The sequence below is a fragment of the Diceros bicornis genome, chromosome 31, assembly GCF_020826845.1.
Source record: "Diceros bicornis minor isolate mBicDic1 chromosome 31, mDicBic1.mat.cur, whole genome shotgun sequence".
In the NCBI taxonomy this organism is placed as follows: Eukaryota; Metazoa; Chordata; class Mammalia; order Perissodactyla; family Rhinocerotidae; genus Diceros; species Diceros bicornis.
In genome coordinates this window covers 3396129-3423368 of record NC_080770.1, presented here as the reverse complement: position 1 = coordinate 3423368, position 27240 = coordinate 3396129, and the positions used below count along the sequence as shown (strand labels likewise).

At 54.7% G+C, this 27240-nt stretch overlaps 1 protein-coding gene across 1 annotated transcript in view; it reads right to left on the bottom strand.

The window, feature by feature from the left end:
- The window catches only part of SHANK2 (SH3 and multiple ankyrin repeat domains 2), a 572646-nt gene that overhangs the window by 417030 nt on the left and 128376 nt on the right, over positions 1-27240 (bottom strand). Inside the window, exons 6-8 of the mRNA XM_058526174.1 lie at positions 25057-25208; positions 23829-23996; positions 10222-10338 (exon numbers count right to left, since the gene is read on the bottom strand). Of these exons, the coding sequence (XP_058382157.1) occupies positions 10222-10338; positions 23829-23996; positions 25057-25208 (437 nt within the window). The remainder of the gene's footprint in view (positions 1-10221; positions 10339-23828; positions 23997-25056; positions 25209-27240) is intronic.

Sequence of the window (27240 nt, the reverse complement as noted above, 5' to 3'; positions counted from 1 at the left end):
ACTTGGCGAGGGCACACGACACAGGTTACAGGACCTGGTGCAAGAGCAGGTTGAAGATAAAAGCTGGAAATCCAAGGAGACAGAAAGTAGACGAGTGGTTGCCCAGGCCTGGGGGGCTGGAGGGAAACGGGGAGTGATCTAATGGGTCTCTGTTTGGGGCCACGAAATGTCCTAATACTGATGGTGGTGATGGGAGCACAACTGTGAACAGACTAAAAACCACTGAATTGCAGATTTTAGATGGTAAATTGTAAGGTTTGTGAATTATATCTCAATAAATGTGTTACATAGCAAAAAAAGGAAGCAAGTGAGAGAGAGCGCGAGACATACAGAGACACAGAGACAGAGAGAGACAGAGAGAGACACAGAGACAGAGATAGAGACAGAGAAAGACAGATAGAGACAGACACAGAGACAGAGAAAGAGACAGAAGGACAGAGAGAGACAGAGGTAGAAACAGAGAGCCAGAGTGAGAGAGAGGCACAGAGAGAGAGAGAAAGAGACAGAGACAGACATAGAGACAGAGAGAGACACCCACAAAGAGAGAGGGACAGAAAGAGACAGAGACAGAGAGTGAGAGAGAGAGAGAAGGAGAGAGACAGACAGATAGAGACAGAGACAGAGAGGGACAGAGACACAGCACGCCACACTGGCAGACGCTTTCCATTCCGTGACCACAAAGCCAGAGCCAAGAGCACGGCTGGGTCTGGCGGAGCAGAGCGAGCTGGGGCTGCCTCGACCCCGTGACCCTGGCAAGGGGCCCGCTGGGGCCTCCACCTCTGGAGGATGATATTCCAAGGGAGGAAACCACTTGTGAAGGGACCAAACAGAAGCCGAGACAGAGGGACCCTTGTTCTATGAGCGCAGTCTGGGGAGGCATCTGAGAGGGTGGGTGGGCTGCTTATAAAACAGGAGACCCGGGTGGGGTCGGATCTGAGTTCTGCAGGAAAAGATTAACCGGCCTCTGTGTTCTCAGGCGGCTGGGGTCCTGGGGCCTCAGCTGCACCCCGTGGCTGCCTTCGGTCACTGTGTGTGTGAAAGTCACCTGCGTGCTTAGGGACACACGCTGCTTTAGGTCCCCTCTGAGGCCTGGACAAAGGTGCCCTCCGGGAACTACTCTGGGGCGAAGAGGGGGCCTGGGGACCAGGGCGCGGGGTCCGTCCATCGGGGAGGGACAAAGGAACACGGAGCCATCAGACTCGGACACGCGGTGCAGCGGTGGGCAGGAGAGCGGGCAGGCCTCCGTGTGACGGCGGGAAGAACCCGGAGATAAAGGCTGGGTGACACATGCAGCAGAGAAGAGACACACGCCCAGAGCCCGCTGTGTCTAGAAACAAAGCTGTGCGTGTGCGAGGACGTGCAATGATGTAAACGGTGGGAGAGGACCTCGGGATGGTCCAGGGGTGGAAACGGCGGGCGAGTCTGAGCCCTCTCTCTATATAGTTCACCATCTTTCCACGAGCACGCGTTCATGAAATGCTTTGAGGAGCTAAAAGTATTTAAGAAAATTAAAAAAGATGTAACTATGCTCAGGAAACACATCTTTCTTATTTGGGGCACAATTAAACCCAGGCTAAAAAAAAAAAAAAAAAACCCGGCATTAGTTCAAGGAGAGACAAGCCCTGGAAACCCAGCCTGAGTCACACACCTGGGACACAGACAGGTCATGACCGCGCTGGTGTCCTGTCCTTTTATTCTAGAGTCTCAAACTACAGCCCAGGGGCCAAATCCGGCCCAGACGGCTTTGTAAATAAAGTTTTATTAGCACGCAGGCCCCTGTGCTTTCTCATCCTGCTCCAGCCCTCCCCACCCCTGCCTGGGCTTCCAGAACCTTCCCCAGCATCCTCCCTCTGCCCTTGAATTACCCCTAGTTGAGTCCTGTTACTTACAACCTAAAGTAAACCAGTTAAATTACTTAAAACAACAGCATCATCATGCCACAGTGAGCAAAAAGTTTGTGGAGAAGGGAAGAGAAAAGGAGAAAGTATTTGAGAGAATTGAGGCAGAGAAGGGAAGACAGAGCGGGGAGGACGGAGGAATTTCGGCAGATTAGCACTTGGGGTGTGGGGCAGGGGAAGGTCAGAGAGAAGGAAGCACACATCCCCCAGGGCAGCAAGCACGGGGACCCCACCAGGGGCTCAGGGGACGTGAGGGCTGCCCCAGGGGTCTCACCCCGAACTGAATTTGCACAGGGTCCTAAGAGCACCCTGGCCTAGCTCCAGGGGGTGAGCGAGCAGCCTGGGGGCACCACCCAGCTGACAACTCCCAGCCAGCTGGGAGCAAATGGCCAATCAGACCCAGAATTCAAGAGCTCCTCTGGGGCGGGACCTGGGGACCCCCCTCCCCACTCTGCAATTCCCTGTAAATGCTCCATATTGCTCAACAAGACTTTCACTGGAAATTCTCATCATAAAGGAAGTTTGTTTCCTATAAACCGCTAAGACTCAACCCGCGCCAGACACTGCCATTCACACTCTGCAGGCAGAATCCAGCCAGGATCCCAGAAAAATCCCCCACTCACCACCAAGGGATGACTCTGAGTCTCTATTAGCCAATCCCCCAACACACAGCCCCTCACTCTAACATTTATCAGATTTCCAAATGAGATCACGTTCCAGTTAGCTATTTGAAAATTAAAGGGCATATGGGTCACCCAGCTCCACAATAATTACATCCCGTGTGTGTGCAAGCGTGTGTGTGCAGGTGTGTATCTGCGTGTTTGTGCACGTGTGCATGCATGTGTATGTGCTCTGCAGTTCAGACAACAGATCCACCTGTTCCTTCTGATTCACCCTCACAGCATCCCTGTTAGGAGCTAACAGGAGGCCCATTTCACAGATGAGGCAGCAGAGGCCAGGAAGGGTTAAGCGAAAAACTGCGGCTTCAACAACGGTGAAAAATGAAAAGCTGTGACCCGGAGGAGCCGCTAAGGAGGAGCCTGCCTGCTCCTCGGCACGGCTGCCAGCAGCCTGAGTTCCCTTCTGAAGAGAATCTTATACGATACTCTGAGGTGTGTCTTCATCCTTTGAAATAAGTCAACCGAGCATAGATATAGAAGCAATCTGCATTTTTTGAGGGCCACAGCATCAGCAAGATCAGTTTCACTGCCAATTATCTTCTCGGCATGACTTTTCGGAGACACTTCCCTTAACAACGCTTCTCTTCTTAACTTGCTTAACACTTCCCTCCTCCGTCCCCGAGCATCTCTGAGGCTGGCCCTGTGCCCGGTGAGGCACGCCATCCTTCTGGGTCACCACTCCCCGCGGGAGCCCAGGCCCCATCATTTCCATTTCATACATGAAGACGCAGACCCAGAAAGCGTCTTCATTCGCTTGAGTCGCTTGAGCAATGAGTCGATACGGAGCGTCGACCCCACCAGGTACTGTCCTGGCCCCTGGAGACACAGTGCGCCGTACAAAAGACAAAAGAGGGTCATGCGATGGAAAGAGAGTGAGGGCAGGTGGTCAGGGAAGGCCTCTCGGAGGAGGTGGCCTCTGAGTCGAGCCTCCGCGATGAGAAAAGAGCCGTGTGACAACGGGGGGTTAGCATTCTCAGCAGAGGGAGTAACAGGTGTGAAGGCTGGGGCTGGGCTGCAGGAAGCTGGGCGAGGGGGGCAGGAGACGAGCTGGACGGGGGACAAGGGCCTTCGGGTTCACGGGAAGGGGGTTTTCATCACGGGGGAACACAAAGCCACTCCGGTGTTCTGTGGAAAGTGGAGCAGAGGGAAGAAAGCCTGGAAAGCAGGAGACCGCTGGGCGGTGAATGCAGCCGTCCAGGGAAAGATGCCAGAGGCCTGGGCAAGGATGGGAGCAGTGGAGGGGACAGTAGGGGGTGGCCTCGGGAGACACCAGACCTGGGACAGGAGGGATCGTGAGGAACAGGGGGGCAGCCTGGATTTCAGGCTGGAGCCACGGAGAGAAGGGCGCCATTTACACAAGGGGGAGGGGCGGTTGACTTGGAGCCACCTCCGCGGTCTCCATGGGGGACGTCAGCCTGGCGGTGGATGTCGCTGCCACAGCTCGGGGAGAGGTGAGTGGGCACATGCTGACGGGGGCCCTCGGTGTCTTTAGAAGGACACAGACAGGCCGGCCTGAGGTCACCGTGGGGGAGAATTTGAGCAACAGGAGTGTGCAGCATGGACGCCAAGAGAAGATACCACTGAGCGGTTAAGCTGGATGGGGAGAGAGGCGTGACCACGGCAATGTCCCGTGGGGGTGGCCAGCTGCCCCGAGGGAGGTGGGATGGAAGTCTGGCCGGGCTGTGTTGCTGAGTAAACGAGAGGGACCGTGGAGGCTGAGGGAGCAGCAATCTCCTGAGCTTAGCAGTGAAGACGGGCCGAAGGAGGCGCATGTGCACTCAGGGAGCCCTCAGAGAAAGATGACAGAGGGGTCTCTGCATCAGCAAGCGGGCACGATGAGAGGAGGAGAGGTCAATACAGACGCTGGCCGCTGGTTTGCCCGAAATTCCCCGGTGGGTGTTGCAGCCAGGATTTGACTCCGATTGCCAAGTGCCACCCCGTGCTTTCATTTCCCTGCAGAGAGGCCATCTTTGCTTAAATGGCACAGACATGAATTACTGAATACTCCAAATCAGAAGTCAGGAATTCGTTTCCAGTTTAAATTATCCTCCGAAACGAGCCTGTCTAGGTAGACATAAACCCAGGAAGAGCTAAGACGCAGGCAGTCAATAAAAGGGAAAGAATGGAGCTGGGATGTGATGTCACCACAGTGGGTGGGAACCTGGCCCCCAGACCAGCCTCCCTTGAAGGGCTGCACCCCAAAGACCACACCCCACACATGACTTGTGCCTGGTGAGCCCCGTCCCCGCCCCCACCAAGGCGTGACTGGCACGTGTCTCCGCAGCCTGGGGAAGAAGAAATATAGGATGGGGTTGGAAGCCCGGCTTTGCCATTTACTAGCTGGGCTGCTCTGGACCAAGCCTTGCTCTCCTGACCCGTATAAGGGAATGACACCAACAGAGGCTCCCAAACGCTCATTGGAGGGATATAAAGGGAAAGACCGTGTGGACGCCTTCCATCCAGTGAGATGCACATCCTCATGCTCGGGAGGGTTATTAGCCCTGTGTCAGCCCCCGTGGAGGCAGCCACCGTGCAGACAAGTGCTCCGTGGGATGCCGGAAAGGGCACAGAGACACAAACAGCACACAGCCTGTCTCTCCGTACCTTGCCTCTCACTAGACTCCAGAGGCTTGCTCCAGAGAAGCAGGTTTATTTTTTATCTTCCAGACAAATTGGCCTGGCCTAGCAAACTCGGATATTTAAAACTCCCTCCCTCCCTTCATTATCCAAGGCAGAAAAACAAACACCAGGCTGTGTCCCTCCCCCTGGGGCTCCTGGAAAGTCAGCAAGAGGCTGAGGGAGTCGGCAGATTAGACAAGATTTGCTGCTTACAATCAAAGCCCTAATGAGTTGATTTCATAAGAGAAGAAGAGATAATATTCCCATCACAGTGTGTTTTATTAGAAGGGTGCAGATGAGGCCTGCCTAAAATTGATAAAACACACACATCTATCCATAACCTAGATGCTTTTAGATTTATTAAGGAGAGGCTTGGTAAGGCAAGTTAGCAGCAGTAGCAGTACCACCAGCATCAGCAGCATCAGCATCATGACTGTCACCATCATTATCATCACCATCATCACCATCACAGTCATCACCACATCACCATCACCACCATCACCATCATCATCACCACCAGCACCAACACCACCATCATCATCATCATCACCATCATCATCACCATGACCATCACCACCACATCACCATCATCACCACCATCACCATCACCATCACCACCATCATCACCATCACCACCATCATCACCACCATCACCACCATCATCATCACCAACACCACCATCATCATCACCGTCATCATCACCATGACCATCACCACCACATCACCATCATCACCACCATCACCATCATCACCACCACCATCACCACCATCAGCATCACCATCACCATCATCATCACCACCATCATTACCACCATTATAGCCACTATTTACTGAGCATCTACCGTGTGCCGTGCATTCCATATGTCTGCTTTCTCTTGCAGGCCTCTTAGCAGCCCTGAGAGTTATAATTACCCCTACATTACAGATGAGGGATTTCAGAGGCCAAGAGAGACAGTGGGTTGCCCAAGACAACACAGCAAGGTAATGCTTTAGATCACCTGGAACCCAGGCTCCATGTCTCCTCACACTGCAACCCCCCTTCACTGAGGCTGCTTCCTGGCTCCTTTCCCTGAATCCTGTCCTGACTCGAAGGCACTGTGTCCCCACCCCTGGGACAGTCTATTTTTCCACACTATTCCCCAGAGTGCCCTGAATGTGTGCCCTGTATGAGACCCCTTTCTGCTTAAAGCTGCTGAGTGTTTTCTCTTGTCTGCACCGAGCCTGGCCTGATGCAGCCGCGAGCATCGCACGTGTGTAGAAGAAGGAGCCGGGGACAGGGAAGAGCTCAGTGCGTTGGTAACACGGGCAGGGGGGACAGGGCGTTGGGTTAAGTCCGATGTGCGGGGCGAGCTAGACTAAAGGTGGGGACCTTCATTCCTCCCGGATGGTTCATCACAGGCCCGGAGAATGTGCGTACGGAGCGCGCCTCTCTGCACTGTGGTCTGGATTGGCTTTTCTTACGACATCAGTGAGACACGCCAACGGTTAGGGGAGGGCTGAGAGAGGAGATTAAAGATCACACTAGCATCCCAGGGAGGGGCGCGAGCGATTCACGAGGCTGGATCCTAGAGCCCTCGCTGACTTCCCAACGGGACGTGGTGTCCAGGGGCTGCAGGGCCACCAAGCCCAGAGCCTGTGACCCTCCACAATGGCCCCTGGGAGGTAACGCAAGGCAAGGAGTCCAAAACAGGTGGTGCCGCCTAAGGGGTTTCTACCCATGCCGCAGAGGAGGGACATATGGCTGGAGCCGGAGCAGCAGCTGCCGGTGATGAGCCCAGACCCCAGAGAGGGGACAGCTCTCACCACCTACAGAGGCTCCCTGGCACGCTAAGAGGAAGCTCCAGGCTGGGCCCTGGAGCTGGGAGCGTGCCCATAACTTAGGTCTGGAGAGGGCGTAGACACAGCCTTCTGTGCCCAGGCTTGGCAAACCATGGCCCTCCGCTTGTTTTGTAAATAAAGTTTTATTGGCACCCAGCCACACTCATTCATACATGTTGTCTGTGGCTTGGTTCATCCTGCAATGGCAGAGCTGAGTGGCTGTGACCAAGTCCACATGGCCTGCAGAGCCGAAAATATTTACTAACTGGCCCCTTACAGGAAAGTGTGCTGACTTCTCTTCTAGCCTAAGGCACATGGGGGAGGGGCTTTCCCAAGAGCCCTGGCCAGATCTGGGTCCTCCCAGACCCATCAGCTGAGAGGTGGGGACAAACGCAGAGCATGCAGAGCGACACCAGTCACCCCAGCCCCATGGATAACTCAGAATACAGACTACCAAAATGTTTGCACCTTTTCTAATAAAAAAGCCACCAACACTTTCAAAGACTGTCTTGTCCACAATTATTTCTAGTGACAGAAAACACGTTTTTCCTGGGTTTTTTTTCCATGATAAAATATGCTTGAAATCTACTGGGGAAAATTAAGGAACGTTTTTGTCCTCTAAGGCAGCAATTAAGAAGCACATGTTGGCACAGATGTTTTACCAGCCGAAGCCAAGCTTCACGACGTGTATTTTCCTAATGCAGCTGAGCAAGGAGTCTCGATGCTCAGAGTGGTTCCCACATCCCAGTGCCTGGGAGCACGTAGGGCCCCAGATGCAGGCCAATCCCATCGATGTGCTTTCATGAAGGAGGAAGCCCGCATCTCTGTCAAATACTCCTTGAAGCCCAGCTGAAATGCTAATCCAAGTCCATGGGGCTGAGCTGCTCCCCTGCCAGGCACAGGGGAGACCCTGAAAGATGGTGGTTTACGCCCTTGAGAGGCGGGTCCAAGGGGGAGGGGAAGGCAGCAGGGAAAACAGGTAAAGCATAATAATGGCCTTGTCCTGGGCAGTGCACCCAACTGTCTTGCAAAGGGCTGCAGAGCAAAAACTACAACTAACTCTATCAGGGGCTCAGCAAGGGAAGGCTTGACTGAGAGCGGGATATCTGAGTTGGGTCTTCAAGGATGCAGAAGAATTTTCCAGATCAAAGAATCCAGAAGAATTTAATAGCTAGAAGCAAAGCGGCACTTCAGAGTGGCGGGAGTGGCCTCGGCTGGGGAGTGGCAATGGAGTGGGCAGGGAAGAGACTTTGGCTGTAGGCAAAGGCTGGAGATTTCACCCAAAAAGACGGAATCATTGCTTCAGATGGGGAACATAATGCTCATGGCAGAGAGAGGACTAGCAAAGTGCACACAGCTTGTGGGCCAGCAGATACCCTAATCCATGAGCTCCCCTCTGTTCCTCCAGGTAGTAGATCCCCGGCACCCCCATATTGCTCATCTGCTCAGTATGGCACACACACCCCACCACCCTCCAGACCTGAGAGTCCCTGAAATCAGAGCAGGAGAGGAATAAAGGAAAGAAGGGGCGGGGAAGACCTTCAACAGTGACGCCAGGAGTTACCTGGACCTCCAGCACCAGGAAGGGACACCACCCCGCCCTTGCAGCAGCGCCTGCAACCCCCATCCCTGCCAGCCCCGCTCTCTCCCCTTCTCCACAGGCCTCCCCGCCGCCTTCAGCCCTCACCACTGCCCCCTCTCGGTGGGACCAGCAGCCGTCCCGTTTGACACCCCCATACACAGCACAGGGCACACACTGTGCAGGGGTGCTGCCCCCTGCCACGTAGGGGTCACACCCCACGTCCCCCAGTGCTTCCCAAACACGTCTTTACATACTTTTCATGATCTGTCTTACGCAGAAGAGCGTGTGCTTTATTTGATTGTTCACATCGAGGGTCCACCTGTGGGTGTGTCTCTGGAACACGTGAAAGCAGGTCTCGAAGAGGTATTTGCACACCACGTTCACAGCAGCATATTCACAGCAGCCAAAAGGTGGAGGCAACCCGTCCATGGACGGACGAATGGATACACAAAATGTGGGCCATCAATACCACAGAATATTATTTAGCCTTAAAAAGGAAGGAAATCCTGACACCTGCTACAACGTGGATGACCCTTGAGGACATTATGCCGAGTGAAATAAGCCAGTCACAAAAGGACAAATACTGTGCGATTCCACTCATGTAAGGTCCCGGAGGAGTCAAATTCACAGAGACCGACAGTAGGATGGTGGGTGCCAGGGGTTGCGGGAGGGGGATGGGAGTCAGTGTTTAATGTGGACAGAATTTCAGTTTGGGAAGATGAAGAAGTTCTGGGGACGGATAGTGGTGATGGTTGCACAAAAGTGTGAATGTACCTAATGCCACTGAACTGTGTCCTTAAAAATGGTTAAGACGGTAAATTTTTTTATGTATATATTTGACCACAATTAAAAGAAAAAGCCCAGCGGAGGCAGGTTTGCACATGCGGTGGTGGTGAAGGCTTGCCGTTGCTATGTGGTGGTCCCATCCAAGTCTGGCGAGTACCATGACTATCTTGGGGGCTCAATTGGCTACACTCTTCGCCATCTCACGGCTCCAATCTGCCTCTCTACACCCCGGCAGAGACCCACTGTGGGGAGGCCTGAGACACCGTACCTGAGCAGAGTCTGGACCCCCAGCTATAGAGAGGATCCCCAGCTCCTTATTTATTTTCTGCAAAGTGGTCAGCGTGTTGGAGGGCCCTTGGAGTTTCTTCCCTGTGACTCGGTTCCCTCTCTTCTACAATAGGGATGACGTTCTCACCAAAGAAGCAAATGAGGATCACGCCCTGCTGTGGACTGAACGTTCCCCAGATTCATACACTGAAGTCCCAACCCCCAAAGTGATGGTATTCGGAATTACCTCTTTAGGAGGTAATTAAGGTCAAACAAGGTCATGAGGGTGGGGCCCTGATCTGACAGGGTTAGTGTCCCTATAGGAGAGACACCAGGAGAGGACACAGCGAGAAGGCGGTCGTCTGTAAGCCAGGACGAGAGCCTTTGGCAGGAACCAGATGGGCCAGTACCTTTGTCTTGGTCCAGCCTCCACGACCTCAAGAGATAAGTGTCTGTTGTTCAAGCCGCCCGTCTGTGGGACTTTGGGGCACCCGAGCTAGGACACCCGCTCTGCAGAGCACTCAGCTCAGCCCCCGGCCCCGCACGGCTGTGGTGGGCGCTCAGCACTGACCTGGTTGTAGAGGGCGCAGATGTGCAGGGCGGTGTTCCCCGAGGCGTTCTGGGCGCCCATGTCCGCCCCGTAGAAGAGCAGGTGTTCTAGGTGCTGCACGTGTCCGTACCTGCAGGCCTGAAAGAGAGTCCGCGCGTGAACCAGGCACCACACGCGACTCACCGAGCTCCCGCCGCTCAGCCACCTCCCAGGCCCGATGGTGCGGCAGACCACGCCCACCCGCGTCCCGGACCCGGGCCCAAAACGCATCTGCACCCGCCGTGCCCCCGGCCTCCGGGGGCTGCTAGACCCCTGCGGGGAGCGGGGAGAAGGAGCTCGTGACGGGCTTGAGGGACTTGACGGGGATCTGCGAAGGGGCCCTACAGCTCCTTCCATTCGGACCTGGGACCTAGAGGCCCAGAGAGACACAGTTGTCTTTCCCCCTGGCCTCGGTGACCAGCCCCAGGAAATGAAACCAGGACGCTCCACCCCTGGCTTTGTTTATCCAAGCTCCCCCGACCCCCAAGAGGAGGCGTGAGAATGGCCAGGAGGGCGCGGACACCCCCATGTGTCTGGGGAAGGGAGCCCACACCTGTCCTCCTCCAGGCAAGAGGCAGCCCCGCTACTGTGTTAAGATACAACCCGTCCCCTGAGGAGGGGGCAGGAGGCAGCCCACAGTGATTCACCCCTTTCCGAGCCCTTCTAGGGGGTGATGTGTGCAACATATGAACCAACAGGGCTCTGGGGTCAAACTGATCTGGACTCAAGTCACAGACCTATTTGTCAGAACTTTCACCTTGAGCCTATGTCTTCACGTGTAAACAGAAACCATACTCCTTGCAGGGTTCTTATGAGAATCACGTGCGATAAGGACCCAAAGGGCCTTGAGCGATGCTCAGCGCCAGGCCAGCCCCTCCCCACCCCACCCACAGGGAGCAAGGAGCCCACGCTGGGACCTGGGTGCTGCTGTCCAGCTCGGGCAGAGGGGCCAGTGTACAACGCTCCATGCCAGGGCAGCCCTTGACCCTCGGCAGCAGGTCAGATCCGACTAACCCCCCACCCCATCCACCAGCATGTCCTGGCTCCTTGGGAAAGGCCAGCGTGTGGCCAGCGATGGGCAGCAAGGAAGACCTGAGAACCACTGTTCTCCCCATGACGGGGCGGTAACCTGGATGGGGAGACACAAAAGGCTGGGAAATGGGGGTCCTAACACTCCTCACCACGAGGGTGGGGACAAAACAGCCACGCCAGGGCTGGCAGCTGCCGGGTGTCAGGCCGGGCCACACAGTAGCCAGCGGAAGGGGCTCTCGTTAATCACGCGTCTCTGATCATTGAGACAGATTGAGGGGACTTCACCTCTGCAGTGTGTACGAGAAAGCACCACATCTCGCCAATTAACAGTGAGGAGAGATGACAGCAGAGATACTGAAACTATTAATTGGATGAGCTTAAAAAAAAACCTGAGAAACGTCCACTTACAATCACTGTGCTTACCATAGAATAATCTCATTAATTTATGGAGCACATCCTTCGGTAGATATCGTTGCGTTTACCCGCCCAGCCCCACTTTCCCATCTTGGAGCAACAGCGCCTGCATTTTCTTTTGGGGACCACCCCAACCCCACGTTCAGAGGTCTAGGGGGGCCCACCCCACCCCACTCCTGCAGGGGACACAGGACATGGGCCTGAGCAGTCAGCATATTCCATCTCCTGGCCACAGGCATGGGCTGGGGCTGCCCGTGTAACCCGAGAGGCCAGGGAGGACCCGAGGCTGGAACGTCTGTCAGAAGGACTGGGAAAGCGAAGTTGTAACTTTCTTCCAGGACGGCCAGCAGAAAAATTACTGTCCCCCAGAGCTGCTGGGGCCCACCAATGCAGAAGAAGGGGCGCATGGGAGCGAAGTAAGAGGAGAGCAGAGAGAGGGACACGGAGGCAAAGACACACACACACATAGACACAGACACACACACACACACACACGCTCACAGCCAAGACGATGCTGTGTGAGCCCCTCGAAGCTACAACTATGCATGGATTTTTCAGGACATAAAGATGAGGCATAATTTTTATCTTCCCCTTAAACCAGTTGGAGTTGGGATTTTTGTTCCTTAAACTGATGGAGCCCTGGTTCACCAGCTGTCCCCGCAGGACTGCTGGGAGGCAAGACTGGGTTACAGCTTAGCTTAACTGCTCTCCTGTCAGCCGAGAAGCAAACGGCATGACCGTAAAAACACCGCACAGCCCGCCCAGACTCCTTGTTCCCTTCCCCCAGCTAGTGTGAATTGACGAGACTTTCCATGACCTCAGTGGGACGGTGACACCTCCTCCTCACCAAGGGTCACAATGTGACCAGTGCCAAGAGACAAAACAGAGCCACTAATGCTGAGCAGACACACGGCTTCCTTCCCACTCTATTCTTCCTTCTCCACGCCGATTGTTTAAAACAAACAAAGCCAGGAAATCCGTCAAAGCTCTAAAACAAGAACAAAATTTCCCAGAATCCCACAATCTTAAATGCTACCATTCGCTTCTTCAAAAGATCACCTTTGCTCTCGGCTCTCCTTCTAACCCCCTGGTTGTTACATGACAGAGGTTGCGCCTGCTGAAGAAGAGGGGAGGGTGCGTAGAACCCGAGGGAGATGGTGGCTGGATGGGTCAGCCGACTGGCTCCATTCAGACGGCTGAGCAACAAGCAAATAAACGAAAGAAAATGGGAGCCAGCTTCTCACTGGCGAAGAAGGGAGTTACTCAAGTGGTGCGGGAGAAAACTAGAATAAACTGGGCGGGGTTGCACTGGAATGGGAGGAATTCCTGTGAACACACGGTTTTCAGTATAGACAGAAGTGAAAGTGGAAATGTGTATGTGCATGTGTATACGTGCACATACGACCCTATCTCTCCCTCCTGAGGGCCCGGTAGCAGTGAGCACACCTGACACCCGGATCAGGGGTTCTAAATACCATTCTGTGCTCAAAAGAACCAGGGCTCCCTGCAGAAACAGCTGATTCCAGGGCTGAGGCAGGAAAAGAACAAGATGAGCTGGGAATACCTTGTTGAGCCACAAGGAAAGAAGTGCTCAAAAGATGATGGGGATGCGTCCAAAGGACAAAGGAGCCATCCCCAAGGGGTTCCCATTGGCCAAAAGGGGGACATCAGTAACAGATCATTACCTGTTGAATAAATAGAAATCCACGCAGCCACAGTGTGATACATGAATGAATGAATGAATAAACAAGAAGAGAGTGCTCTTCCGGACACCAGAAAGCCAACTAATAAGCGTAGAAGCAAGGATGGGAGTGGAAAATCCCCATTTAGCAACCGTGATAGTAATAATGAATTCAGGCAAGAAACACCATGGGTGCTGAAGCTGGCAGGCGAATGGGGAGGACGAGCGGGGTTTTACATCATCTCAAAGATCCCACAAAATACTTACTAATTACAAAGGGGAAAAGAGAAATGACGGTGGGGAAATCTGGCAGACCCCCCCTGATCAGGGGGTCAGAGTGGGTGAACATCACCGGTAACTGGCCAACGGTCACCAGGGCCACCTGAGGACGCAGTGGTGGGAACACAGCCTGGCTCTCATCATGAGGAAACAATGAAGAAACCCAAACTGAGAGACAGCCCCCAAGATGACTGCCCCGTAAGCTTCAAAGGTCCCATGAGAATCAAAGGAAGATTGATGAACTCTCCCAGATCCGAGGGTCCAATCCGGGGTCCCAGGTCGGATCCTTTTACTATAAGGGACCTTACTGGGATACTTGGCAAAGCTCAAACACGGTCTCCGAGTGAAGCGGATGTGGAGCTCTTTGAACTGGTCTTGTAACTCTTCCGTAGGTTCGAAACTGAAACAGTCGTTTACAATTTAAAAAGAGAAATTAGTACTTGCTTGACGCAACGCTCAAAGCTTACCAAAGGAAGAAATTTGTCCTCCCCCAAGATAAGCCAGGCTGACCTTTTCTCCTTTTTTTTGAGTGTTGTGGTTTCTGGCCATTGGGAGACAGCTTAAAAGGGTTGACAGAGGTCAGAGAGTAACTGGAATGTAAGACAGAACAGCGCCCCTTAAACTCATGTATCTTAACCATTTTTCTAAGATGCTTTTTGGAAAATGCACGTGTGCGGGGCTCCACCTCACATCTACACCTGCGAATCTCCCGGGCACGTGCATTTGGAGAAGGCTCCTCACAAGATCTGGGGTTCACCCCAGCTATGCCGAGCATCCGCCCCACCACTGGCCAACCACAGAATTGGGTGTGAATTAGGGAAAAGAGTGCTCTCTCCTTCAAGTACTTTACTGCCACCTGCTGGACACCTGCTGTGATAAATCTACAAGCCTAAATGCACAGCAAGCGGCACAGCGCCCCCCGGGGCTGTGCAATGCAATTGGAACAATGATGAGTTCATCGCAGACGAGCAGCGAATGTTTCTGCTTGGTTCTGTGCCATGGACAAAATTATTTCAGTCCACACCACACGTGGGCGCTTCTCCTACAGCATGTGCTTATAACGTGAGCTGGAGATCTCACAGCCCAACAGTTTAAAAACGATATGCACATCATTTCAGCTCTAACTTGGTCAGGAAGTGAGCTGCCCGTCAATACAGAGATAATCTCTTGCCCAAACACGTGCAAACACGCCTTGCTCGACCTAAGCCAACAGCTGCCCGGTGGCCCTGCGTTCTGTGGTTTTCAAAGGCCAGTCGTGGTCTTGCTGCCGCCCAATGGGGAGATGGGGAGCCATGTGAATGAGTGTGTGGACTGCGGCGCCAACCAGAAAGTGGCTAGTTCTGTTTGGATCAGTGTGATGGCTTCAATTGTGTCCCCTAAACTCCTATGTTGAAATCCTAACCGCCAGAATGTGGCTGTATTTGGAGAAAGTGCCTTTAAAGGGGTGAATAAGGTGAAATGAGGTCACTAGGGTGGGCCTTAATTTCATATGACTGGGGTCCTTATAAGAAGAGGAGATCAGGATACAGACACACACAGAGGGGTGACCACGTGAGGACACAGGGAGAAGATGGCCGTCTACACACCAAGGAGAGAGGCCTCAGGAGGAACCAGCCCTGCCCACACCTGGATCTCAGACGTCCAGCATCCAGGACGTTGAGAAAATAAGCGTCTGTGGTTTAAGCCCCCTGGTCTGTGGGACGTTGTTATGGCAGCCCGAACAAACCAATATGATCAGTTCGCGTCAACTAATTTTTGAGTTTCAGACTGAAATGTGACATACAAAAGACATCACGCAAAGACTTCCAAAAGAAAGATAACCGTGTTTTGTCTTCTAAGGCTATGGCTTCTGCCCACTTTCCCCATGGAGCCGGGTGCTTTTACAGCATGATTCTTCTGGACATGAGAGGTTTCTTGGAGGTGTCACTTCATCATTACAGCAGAACACAGGCTCTGACGAAGGGGAGAGGTGGCCTCTCTGACATCTTGGTCTCGAGATCTTCACCCGTCCCCTCTCCTCCCGGCGCCTCCACTCCCCTAGGCCCCAAGAGTCAGGGCTGATTGGAAAGACAGCGGCTTTGTGGTCCTCAACCCCTCTGGAGGCCCACAGTGAAAGGATGCCTCGCTTATTTCTCCAAAGGGAACCTTCCTCATCTGGGAGGGATGGGGGCACAGGATACAGATCTGATCTCCCGGGTCAGGACGGAGCAGACCCCCAAAGCAGGGCGTGTCTCCATCCCGCAGTTCCAACCCCTGGGGCCCCAGGGGCTTGGCTGCTCACAGTGTGGGGTGGGAGCCGGAGCACTGGGTCTGGAGCAACAACGACAGCCAGGGAGGGGGCGCTCCCAAGCTCTGGTCCTTCCACCCCAGACTCTCAGACCTGGGGGTCGTCATCTGTAAAGGTGCAGATAACCATTCCCTCTTGCATCCACGGCAAGGCTCGCCAAGGTTCTGAGGTCCCCATGCTGACAGCCATGGACTGTGCCCAGGCAGGTGCTGAGGAAATGCCATCTCCAGGTCCATTCATGACGCTCCCATACCAGGAAGCCAGCGATGCCGTTGCTGAGATGGCACCTGCCCATCATCACAGCCTGGCTTGGATGCCCCGTTCTGCAGGAAGCCCTCCCACCCGCTCTGATTAGAGTTAGCCACTCCTTGTGGGCGCTCTCCATCCAAGTTTATGTTCACGTTGGTCCCTGCTTACCTGGACAGGGTGTGCAGCTCAGCCTTGGACACGGTGGACACCACGTGCCCAGTGGTCACCCTGGTGCACTAGGAAAACCCTGACTTAAAAGAAGAAGACCAGAGTCCACACTGTGTCAGCCACGCTGTTATTCAGCCAACCCTCCTACAGGAGCACATATGATACTCAGGGACAGAGCCAGGGGCACCCACGGCCGTGCGCTCGTGGGGCTGGGAGTCCCGTGAAGACAGTCACGCGCGTGGGCACCCACACAGACAGACCTGGAACTACTCCATACCGTGAGCGCCATCGGGGAGCCTCATAGTTCCCTCACTGTGAGAGTTTAGCGAAAGCTCCAAGGACTCGGAGCCAAGAGCTGAGAGTGAGCTGGGGGAGCCTGGTGCGGATGAAGAAGGGGAGGGAGCCATAGCCCAAAACTGTGTAATTTCTCTAAGGTTAAAACTCCTAATTTAAAACTGATAAACAATAAATAGCAACCAACAATAAAATTAAGATAACACGATAAAACATCCTTCACGGAATTGCTATGGAAATCAAATGAGATCTCTATTAAGGCCTGTGAGCAATTTGGTTAGGGGATCTCTGTCAGGTATTATTTCTTAGTGACAAAGTGGCCAGATAACAGTGACAGTGATGATGACGGGAGTGTGGCCAGCGTTTATGGAGCACTTACTAGATACTGGGCACTATGGTAAGTGCTTCACGTGAGTTTCTTCATTTAACTGTCTCCAGGGCCCTATGAATTACTGCTCAGCCAATTTCAGAGATTAGCAGACAAGCTCAGAGAGGGTAAGTCACCTGCTCAGGTGACCCAGGCAACATTGAGGCATGTTTTCAACCCCGGGCTGCATGACACCTGGAGCAGAACACACTCATGACAGCGTGAGGAGGGAATCCCGCTCACCCCAAAACAGAGTCGGACAAACTCAGATGGGGAGGAAAGGAGTGAGACTCCCCTGTGGGCCAGTCACAAGGTGCATGGAAACAGGGGGTCAAGGTCCTTCGCCAAGGTGGATGGCCGTCCTCTCCAGAGCCCTCGACCTCACCAGTAACATACACTCGAGTCCTGAGACAGCCAAACCACCGTGCCCAGGTGGGAGCTGGGGTGCCGGGAAGACGCACAGGTGGAAGTGACAGTACTTTGCAATTAAAACTGCCAAGTGAATCCCCCCAATCTGACCCACGATGTTCTTGGGTCGTGGGAATACATTTGCGTGCATTCTTCTTTACGCTTCTTTGTATTTTCCACTATTTCCATGTTGAGCAGATTAGGAATTTGAATGATAACTTTAAAGACAGTTTGCAGAGAGCAGGAGTTCAAAAGAGCACTCTTCCAAAGTCGGCCTGCAGGGGGCGGGCACCCCCAATCACACGGCCTGGAGGGGCTGGATCTGAAGGCCTCCCTTTGCAACGGAACACCTGGCTTTGGGTAAGGCCCAGGAAGGCAGAGGCTCGGGGAACCACAGAAAGCAGACCAAGCCACCTGCCACACCGGTGGGCAGGCCTGGCTGTGGGCGCTCGGGGTCCCTCGCAGGGTGAGGAGCCAGGTGGTTGGGAAGGCGCTGTCCGCACTCCTGGGTCCTAAACAGAGGGACCCGCTGTAAATGCAGGACTGGAGACCCCAGAACTCCAAGGTGCTTCTCCTGAGAGGGCAGAGCCAGAAACGGCCCAACTGGCTGCATGCAAAACCCGCCTGCCCCTCTATGTCCTCCTGCCACTGATGCGTTTCACGTTAGGGGCGGCTTCTGCTTGAAAGCCCTGGAGGCGGGATAAAGGCCAGGCTTCGGTGTGAGACGAGCTGGGAGTGAGTCCAGCTCTGGCAGCTGCTCGCCCTGTGGCCTTGGGCGAGTTACTCACCCTCTCTGGGCCCTCTTAGCTTGTCTTAGAAATGGAGACAAGCAGGTGTCTGCCAGGGCGGCTCTAGGGTGGAAAAAGATGGTGCCAACCAAGCAGATCAGGACTGTGTTACAGCTCCGACAGGCAGGCTGATGACTTAGGGGGAGGACAGCACGGTCCACCGTGCTCTGCTAAGCACCTTGCATCCTTCGCCTCATCGACAGACACAGCACCGGCAGAGGAAGACAGCAAGGTTCAGGAGGCCGGGACCCGCCCTCCGTCGCTTCACTGGGATGACCGGGGTTCTTTAGTAGGAACACGGCTTTCCCAGACGCGTGTGAAAAAGAAACCGATCACTAGAGGGCAGCAGATGGATCTCGATGGGTGCCGCGGGGAGCAGGAGGCAAGCCTGGGGGTTAACGCCTCCAGGATCCCAAGGTGGTGCCAGGGGCTGGGGGCCGTGAGACCAAGAGGCTGGGTGGCTTTGGTGCTGTGACACTCTGAATCCAAGTGCAGGGCCTCAGGGATGGAACTCAGCACATGCGGGGACCAGAAATCACGGTGGAGAGCCAGCACTGCAGTAAGTGGCTGCCAGAACCCCCCCACCCCCCAATACACACCCCAACACACACAGTCACCCTTATCTCAGGATGGCCGTCCCAAGAGACAGGCGAGGCAGCCACTACTGTCATGTGCATTAGACGAGGAAAGTAGGATTCCTGTGCCAGGCCACTGGGCAGTGAAGGGATGTGTGCTGGCTGGGGGAGGGAGGGGAGGAGGAGGAGAGAGGGGACAGGAGCAGGAGAGAGCTGAGCTCTGAGAACTCTCCCAAGTTGGGACACGGGAGCTACTCGAGCTGAGGGGCTTGCGGCTGCATTCGGGCTGTATCAACTCTATTTTCTGTATTTCTAATGCTCTGGCGTCTGGAGCCTTGATGACGCTGGAGGGACTGCCCCTCCTAGGTAAGCTCATTCCTAGAGAGTAAAGGACTCACCCAAGAGCACAACTTTCAAATATGAACCAGCCTATCCAGAGCCCACACCTCCAGCCCCCTCCTCCATGGAGCTCTCCATTCGGGGCCACCACCCGCTGCCCTAACCACCCAGAGCAGGTCCCAGACAGCCAGGGACAGCCCCAGTGCCCCCAAGTCCCCTGAAGTTACTCAAACTGGCCAACCCTCAGCCTGTTTACCCTGCCTCACCTGTTCCTTCCTGAGGAAACCACAGTAAAGACTCCTGCCCACATTTCCCCATCTCCCTCTGCCCCCTGACTGACCCTGGTGCTTCCCCCTGTGGCCCTCCGTGGCATGTCCCCTCCTCTAGGTATCTGTGAGTAACAAACCGTCTTGTCAATGGCAGCCATCTCCTTACTGGTTGGCCTCACCATGCCTGAATAATGATAAACCTACATTGTAACACAAGGGCTTAGGAGTGGATGCTCCAGCATATAGAAAAGCAGCATCCCTCAGGATTCTGCCAAAATGTGCCCATAAAACTCCTACCTGCACAGTGCAGGCCTGAAGTCTGTCACCATCATCCTGGCATCGTCACTGAGGTCCAGGCCCCGCCACCCTGAGGATGTGGCTCTGCCTAAATGCCGTGACCACCCACGTTCATGCTCCAACACGCCTCAGGCGCCAACACCTCTCCCTGCACCCCCCTCAAATTCCACACTGAAGGACAATTCAACCTGAATTCACATTTTTGGAGTTCATCAAGGGAAAACTCTGCAAAACAACAAAAGCAGTGATGTCTAAAGGGCAGGCAAATCTACAAAAAACAATGCAGGCATTCACATGTAGGAAGTCCGGTGCTCTCCAGGTCCAACACACATGTGGCTGTTCCTGACGAAGAAAAGCCTCTGTCATGCCCTGAAAGGGCTCACACGTCATAGGGAACCTGGAACTAATGTTTCTCTTCCCTGAACACTCCTTTCCCGATGACGTGAGAGATTGCTCTCCGACATGTCACTAAATGGTGGTTTTGGACGTGTGGAACCTCAGACGTGGAGCTGAGAAGGAGATATGTTCGACCAACTCCTCCTTTGGACGTGTGGAACCTCAGACGTGGAGCTGAGAATGAGATATGTTCGACCAACTCCTCCTCTGGACAGGTGCAGGGAGGACACCCCATTGTCCCTGTCTTGTTGGGGACACACAGCTCAGCCTTGTACCCTGGGGCCCACAGGTGTTACATAGAGACCCCGAAAGACACAAGAAGCACATGGGCTCACGGCTCCCAGAATTCACCCAGTGCTGCCCTCAGGTCACCATGCCTCCTCACCCCGGGTCCTCCGTCGTCCTGTACTTTTACTGACGCCGTGAGCACTGGCTCCTTCCAAGCAGGTCGCCTGGGAGCTTGGAACGGCCCTGCAGCCTGCTCACACAACAGGGCTGGATTCCCCTTGGGGACCACCAGCAGTCTGACACTCTTCCCTTGCGACACCCTGGACAGGTTTATACTATGAGGACAGGCTTGGCTTTCACAAGGTCACGACGGAGCTGACGGCCAAGAGCAGCTAAGAGGGGAGATGAGCAGAGGAACTGAGCACCACCTGGGGTCAGGGTCACCCCTTTCCCGCCCCAGGGCATGGATGCCCACCTGGTCACTGCCTGAGCCCAGAAAGCACCCTCGCACGCAGACGAGAAACAACGCCATGCCTGTTGCACGTGCGTGGGCACATACACAGAGCTGTATGTGTGCAAGTGCGTGTGTCTGTGTGTGTATATGTGTGTGTGTGCGTCTGTAATATTTTTTTAAATTTATTTGTCTCACTTCAGGCTCCCCCACTGGACATAAGGCCCAAGGGGGGAGGGGCGCTTCTGTTCACTGCTGTGTCCTCAGTGTCCAGGACACCGGGCGCGCCTGGCAGGTCCTTGCGCACGGCAGGCGACATCTGTGGCTGAATAAGGGCTAGTGGGGAGTGGGGAGCCCTCGCCCAGATGGAATGGTGGACATTTCACACCAGGGAACTGTCAGCTACACCAGGAGGACGAGGACGAGGACGTCTCTATGTGTAGATCCAACCATCTCCAGGCTGAGTCAGGTAAGAAGACCGAGGAAGGGCAGAGGATGTGCTAAGCTACCTTGCACACGAAAATGGTGCGGGTAAATGAAAATACGTACTTAGATATGTTTGTCTTTGCTTTAGAAACCCTGCAGATGAGAACAGAGAGCTAGTAACAATGGCTCCACAAGAGGGCTGGGCACGGGGCCGCTCAGTTTATCTTCTTTGGGTTTTGGAACCATGTAAATGCATTACTGTCTCAAAAATGTAAAGTTAAATGAAAACATAAATCTCTGCCTCCCCAGAGGATCTTAAGTTTGCATTCGCTTAGAGGTGGATGGAGTCTTGGGGTTCTGGAATCTTCCCTGAGCTCACTCAGTCATCTGACTTAATCGAGCCCTTTGGCTCCGTCTCATTGTGATGTAGGAATTCAGAACCAAGTGACTTTGCCCCAATCCTAAAAGGCAGCCAGAGGGAAGGCGTGTGGCGCAGGAGGGTCCTCACCCAGGATAAAGAAGAGACCTGTCTCTCCCAGAGACGCCTGGTGGGAGATTTGAGCCCCTACCCCTCTGCCTCTTCCAGGCCCAGGATGCCTTCAGCTCTCAGTGTGTGAGGGCAGCTCCAGCCCGTTTGGCCAGGCCGGTGTCCGGACTGGCCATGCCTGCGGGGAGCTCCATTGCAAGACCACAGCCTCCAGCCTGACGGCCAGGTGCCAAGTGACAACCCCACTGCGGGAGGGGTGACTCCTTCCAGCATTTTCTTCACTGATGCCCTGGAGACCTGGAGCCACAGTCACTAACAAGGTCTGCGCTCGGTCCTACGACCCCTTCATTCCCTGAGCAGCTCATCCCCGGCCCAGAAGATGCTGACGATAACACCCATGGCCCAGCAGTCAATGCCCTCATCTTGGATGGACTTTGCAAATGCGCCAACATTACATAGGGCTTTCAGATTGTTCAAGGCCTGCAGGAGAGCCAGGGGCCAAGGATGTGACGTCCAATTGCTTCAGCAAAGAGACCAAAGCAGGAAGGCCAGACTCGTCTGGAAAACAGGAGGCCGTCCAGTTTGGCCTGGTCAAGCAAATCGTGAAGACCAAGCGAGAGGCTGAGGGCCAGACACGGGTGAGCCACGGAGGGTTCCAGAGCCAGGGAAGGACAGGACTGAAGAGACCTGTCAAGAAGTTGGTCAGATGCACTGAAGAGGTGAGGGGTAGACAGGCCAAGAGACCTCTTGAAATAAGACCTCTTGAAAAGAGACCTGAAGTAGCTCAGACATGTAGCCATGGGGGCCAGAATGTGGAAGGGGCAGGACTGAGGGGCACAAAAACTACAGGCTCTGAGGCTGAGCAGAGAGAAGGCTGAGCGCACGACATTTGATCCTTCCTACAGCCCAAGGGCATGGGAGGCCCTGCTGACGCCCACTTCACAGATGAGCCAACTGAGACCCAGAGGGCAGTCACCACTACTCACTCCTCCCAGGGCCCCCACCAGGGAAGTAGGTGCCATGAGCAGCTTCGCAGAGCCCCCCGCTCACACCACAGGGGGGAACTGACGCTTCTCCAGGCTGTGGGGATGCTGATGATCAGAACTGACCAAGCACAAGGAAGGCCAGGTGGGGGTGGGCCTGCCTGAACCCCCACGGCCCACCTGCTGCACGTCAGCACAACGCTTGGCCCTCTGACCACGGTGGGTGGGGTGCATGACCCCACTCAGATGGGGCAGGTGTGTAAGTTAATGGTGCTGGAGGGAAACAGACAGGTAGCCTGAGTCACTGCGACGGAAAGGCAACATGAGAGAACGGTCAGAGCCTCTTCCTGTCCCGGCTCTCGCCCCCTGACCTCCTGGGCCAATATCCCTGCCCCACTGTCCACCCTCCTCCACCCAGAGACCCTGACCTCAACGCCTACACCACCGGGCTCCCTGGTTGGCTGGCTCTGCCAAAGCTCAGCCAATAGGAGAGCAGGAGAAGAGAAAGGCTGGGGTATTTCTTCCCTGCATCCCTCCACGACACAACTCCCGCTGGGCTCCCTCCTCCTTGGCCCCAGCTCTCCCTGCTTCTGGAAACACAATTTCCTCTCCTCGCCCTCAGTCCATTAAAGACGCTTCATCTGAGACATCAGGTGGATTCTGTTTCTTGCCAAGACTGCAGCTGACACACCCCCAACCCGACTGTTGCCAGGTGGGATCCGGGAAACACGTGACCTGTGCATGGAAACCGAGCGTCGCACTGGGTTACCCGCGCTCAGAAATCGAGCATCGCACAGGGCCACCTGTGCTCGGAAAGCACCTGGTCCCAGGCTCTATCGGGGCACCCAGGATGGTGGGCCCTGGAGAGCTCAGGGTTCCTACAAAGGGGCCGTTCACCCCACAAATCCAGTCGACTGATGCCGTGCAGAAACGCAACAGGCTTGCTCCATCTCCCTATTTCTCCCGACAAGTCAGAAATGTATGTTTCTAGGTAAATATCCCTGTTTTTAAATGCTGGTGACTAATTCAAATATTTCAGAACTCTGTGCAGGTCAAACGCAACACCGGCAGGCCGGATCTGCCCTGCAGGCTGCCCTGCCCTGCCCTGCCCGGGAGATAACACGACAGAGGGAGGTCCGTCCACAGGGACACGGGGGGAACGTCAGCGCACCTGGTGGATCTCGTGCCAGCCGTTCTCGTCCTTGCAGCACACGGCGGCGTGCTCGTGCAGGAGCAGCTCGCAGCAGTAGGGGTCGCCCCCCACGATCGCAGTGTGATACAGCGGCGTGAGGCCGTAACTGTCTTTGTAATCCGGGGAGGCTCCGAGCTCTAAAAGGGTCTAGAAAAGAAATCAAACGCTGTAGTCATTGGTCTCACAACCCCTGTAGCAGCAAGTGAATCAATCAAGAAAGAAGCATGAGGGTCACCCTCCCCCGGCCTAGGCTGACCAAGCCCTCGGGTCACCGCGCTTTTCCTGGGCCTCCCAGAACTAAGGAGTTCCCAACTTTAGACAAGAAAGTTTCTGGCCCCGAAATAGCACATGGTGCCCAGGCAGGCAGGATGCGTTTATGCACCCCGGAGACGAGGAGGCATTCTGCAGACGTGGACGTGGGTACTCAGAGAGGCCTGTCTGTGCCTTGCTAATAGTGGAGAGCAGTAAAAAGAAGGCGATATTTGCAGAGAAGAGAAAAGGTGAACTATTCAACCTAGAAATACAACATAAAACTAGCGGTGTGCATCCTGAAGGTGGCGAAACCAGCAAGCATTGTCACCAACACTTGATCTCCGGGGAAGCTGCCCGACTTGGGGCAGCCGAGAGGAAGTCGAGAAATCCACAACTTTAGAAAGGAGCACTGTCTTGGGGATCACCCCGCAGCAGTGGGTCCCCTCTCCCTCCTCGCCACGGCCCTGACAGAGCGGGCGTGGGGCACCCGCTCTCCTCTCCCGGTGCTCCGCAGACAGCGCTGGGGCAGGTAAGCCATGTGCAAGGGACACTGTTGGGAGAAGAGGAGTGGTGAAATCCACACCCTGGCACAGGCTTCCAAGGACCCGGGCCTGCAGCAGCAGCAGCAGGGAGGCTGGCTTGACGCCCGGGGGCTGGGTCTGCAGCCTCCTCCCACGGAGAGGGGTGGTTTGAGCACTGGCCTTCCTGGCTGAAAATACCAGCCCTTTGACTGAAACAGAAGGGGACAGATGACTTTTTGTGAACAGTAAGTTCTAAAAGCAACAAAGCCAAGGAGAGAGGGCAGGAGAGCCAGACGGCACTTCCAAGGTCCAGTCAGAACACGATTCAGGGTTGCCTTGGTGGCCGTTGTGGGATGGGGAAGGGGGACCGGGTAGACACAGGGGATCAGACGGGGAGGGGGCATCACCCATGTGAGACGGGCTCCGGAATGTACCTTCAGGGCCACTTGGTTCCTGGCTCGTGCGGCTTTGTGCAGGGCCGTCATCCCATCTTTGGCGCGGAAGTCCAGGTGAGCCCCGCCGTTCCTGAGAGCTTTGAGCACCTCCACGGGGTCGTCCAGCTGAGCGGCTAAGGTCAGGGGGGTCTCTGCAGGAGCCAAACACATGCACTTTAGAGCCAGCACCGGGGGAATGCAGCCAAGCCACACCGCTCACTTAGCTAAGTTCACGCATCTCCAGGCGAGCCTGAAGAACTGACCCGGGTACCACGGCTGCCACCACCCGTTAACCCCAATGGTCCACATAGTTGGCGTGGCTCAGGCAACCCCCAAAACGATGGTGGTCATGCCTGGGGTCGGTGCAGATCAAAACGGGGCAGAGGCAGAGTTTCAACATGATCACTTTGTGGGCTACAAGTCCGAGAAGCCCCTGCTGGCTCCGCCCTCAGTATACGGAGTGCCATCCAGATGCTTCCCTTATGGGAGAGGCAATCACCTAGGGCAGCAAGGAGAGACTGGAAAGGTATTCCAGTGGACACCAGGAATTGGGCTGTGGGGTTGCAAATATAATTAAGACATGGAGTCCGCACCCTGTGGAGGTCTCCATCTGGGTGAGCAGAGCGGCCTGAACAGTCATCATGATGGGATGGATCAATGCAATGAAGGACCAACATACAAAGTGGGCAAAAGCTCAGGGGGGGGGGGCACGATGAAGCCACCTCTGTGGGGACAAAGTGTCAAGAAGGGCCCCCATGTGCTGTGCAGATGACCCTGGACCAGTCTGCAGTTGGCCGTGACTGAGGATGTCAATATTTGTTAGAACACATCTTTTCTTTCACTCAATCTGTCTCGCATGCCCGCCATCGCCACTGTCGAGCCAGGCACAGTATTTTTTTTTTTTTTTTTTTTTTTGTGAGGAGATCAGCCCTGAGCTAACATCCGCCAATCCTCCTCTTTTTTTGCTGAGGAAGACGGCCCTGGGCTAACATCCGTGCCCATCTTCCTCCACTTTATATGGGACGCCGCCACAGCATGGCTTACCAAGCGGTGCGTCGGTGCGCGCCCGGGATCCGAACCAGCGAACCCCGGGCCACCGCAGCGGAGCGCGCGCACTTAACCGCTTGCGCCACCGGGCCGGCCCAGGCACAGTATTTTAATGTGGTTTATTTGAGAGGCTTTTACATTATAGAAAAGTGCAGGGAGTAAGACGACAACGCGCAGGTTCCCGTGACCCAGAAACACTCATGGTGAATAATGAGTCATTCCATCTTCAAGCATATTTTGAGGAAAAAAGAAGTGGGGCACCTTAGATGAGGCTGAACTTCCTTCTGACCACCCATCTCAGTCACATCACCCTCTGTCCCAGGAAAGGCAACTTCTTCACAAACTTAGATCAACTACTTTCATCTATTTTTAATTCCCACTTTTATTTACCCATAAATGGGCTTTGTTCTGAGTGCTATTTAGATTTACCGTAGGAATTGCTTTGCCCCTTGATTTTTCGTGGTGAGACGCATGGGCTTAACCGACTCCTTATAACTAGTACGCAGGTGTGGGCACATCCCAGCGTACGTGTGTAATACGTAGTTTATACGTTCCCTCCTGATGGAAACGCTACACCTCCCGTTTTCCCCAATTACAAACAACGCTCACGAATGCCACTGCACACATCTCTGTTGTATACCTATGAGAGGGACCTTCTCACGCAGGGGTTTCTTTAAAAATAGGTGTTTCTTGGGACAACGACAGTGACAGTGGGGACATTTCCTGCAGAGAAAACATCAACAAAGCCAGGAAGGTGTGACGTGGTTAGGGGTGCTTGGGGATCAAGGGGGGCTTGGAACAGGGCCAGAGCTCCACGTGTGGACAGAGACGTGCAGAGAGAAGCAAACGGTTAGAAGATCCCTACCCCCCGGAGAGAGGAGGGGAGCGGTCAGGCCCTCACGGCCTCACCCCCAGCAGAGTCCCGGCCACAAGTATCCGAGGGGTCTCGGTCCCTTGAAGTGAAGGGACCGCCACAGAAGCGTGGTGAGAGGGGTGACCCACGAAGGGCGTAAGAGGACTGGGTCTCCAGGAGCCGCCAACCTCTACGCTGCAAAGTCAAGCCTCTTACAGCAACGTAAGGAAGCCGACCTCCTCGAGGTCCAGGTCAGCGCACGCTTAGGACTGGTGCGCGACTAG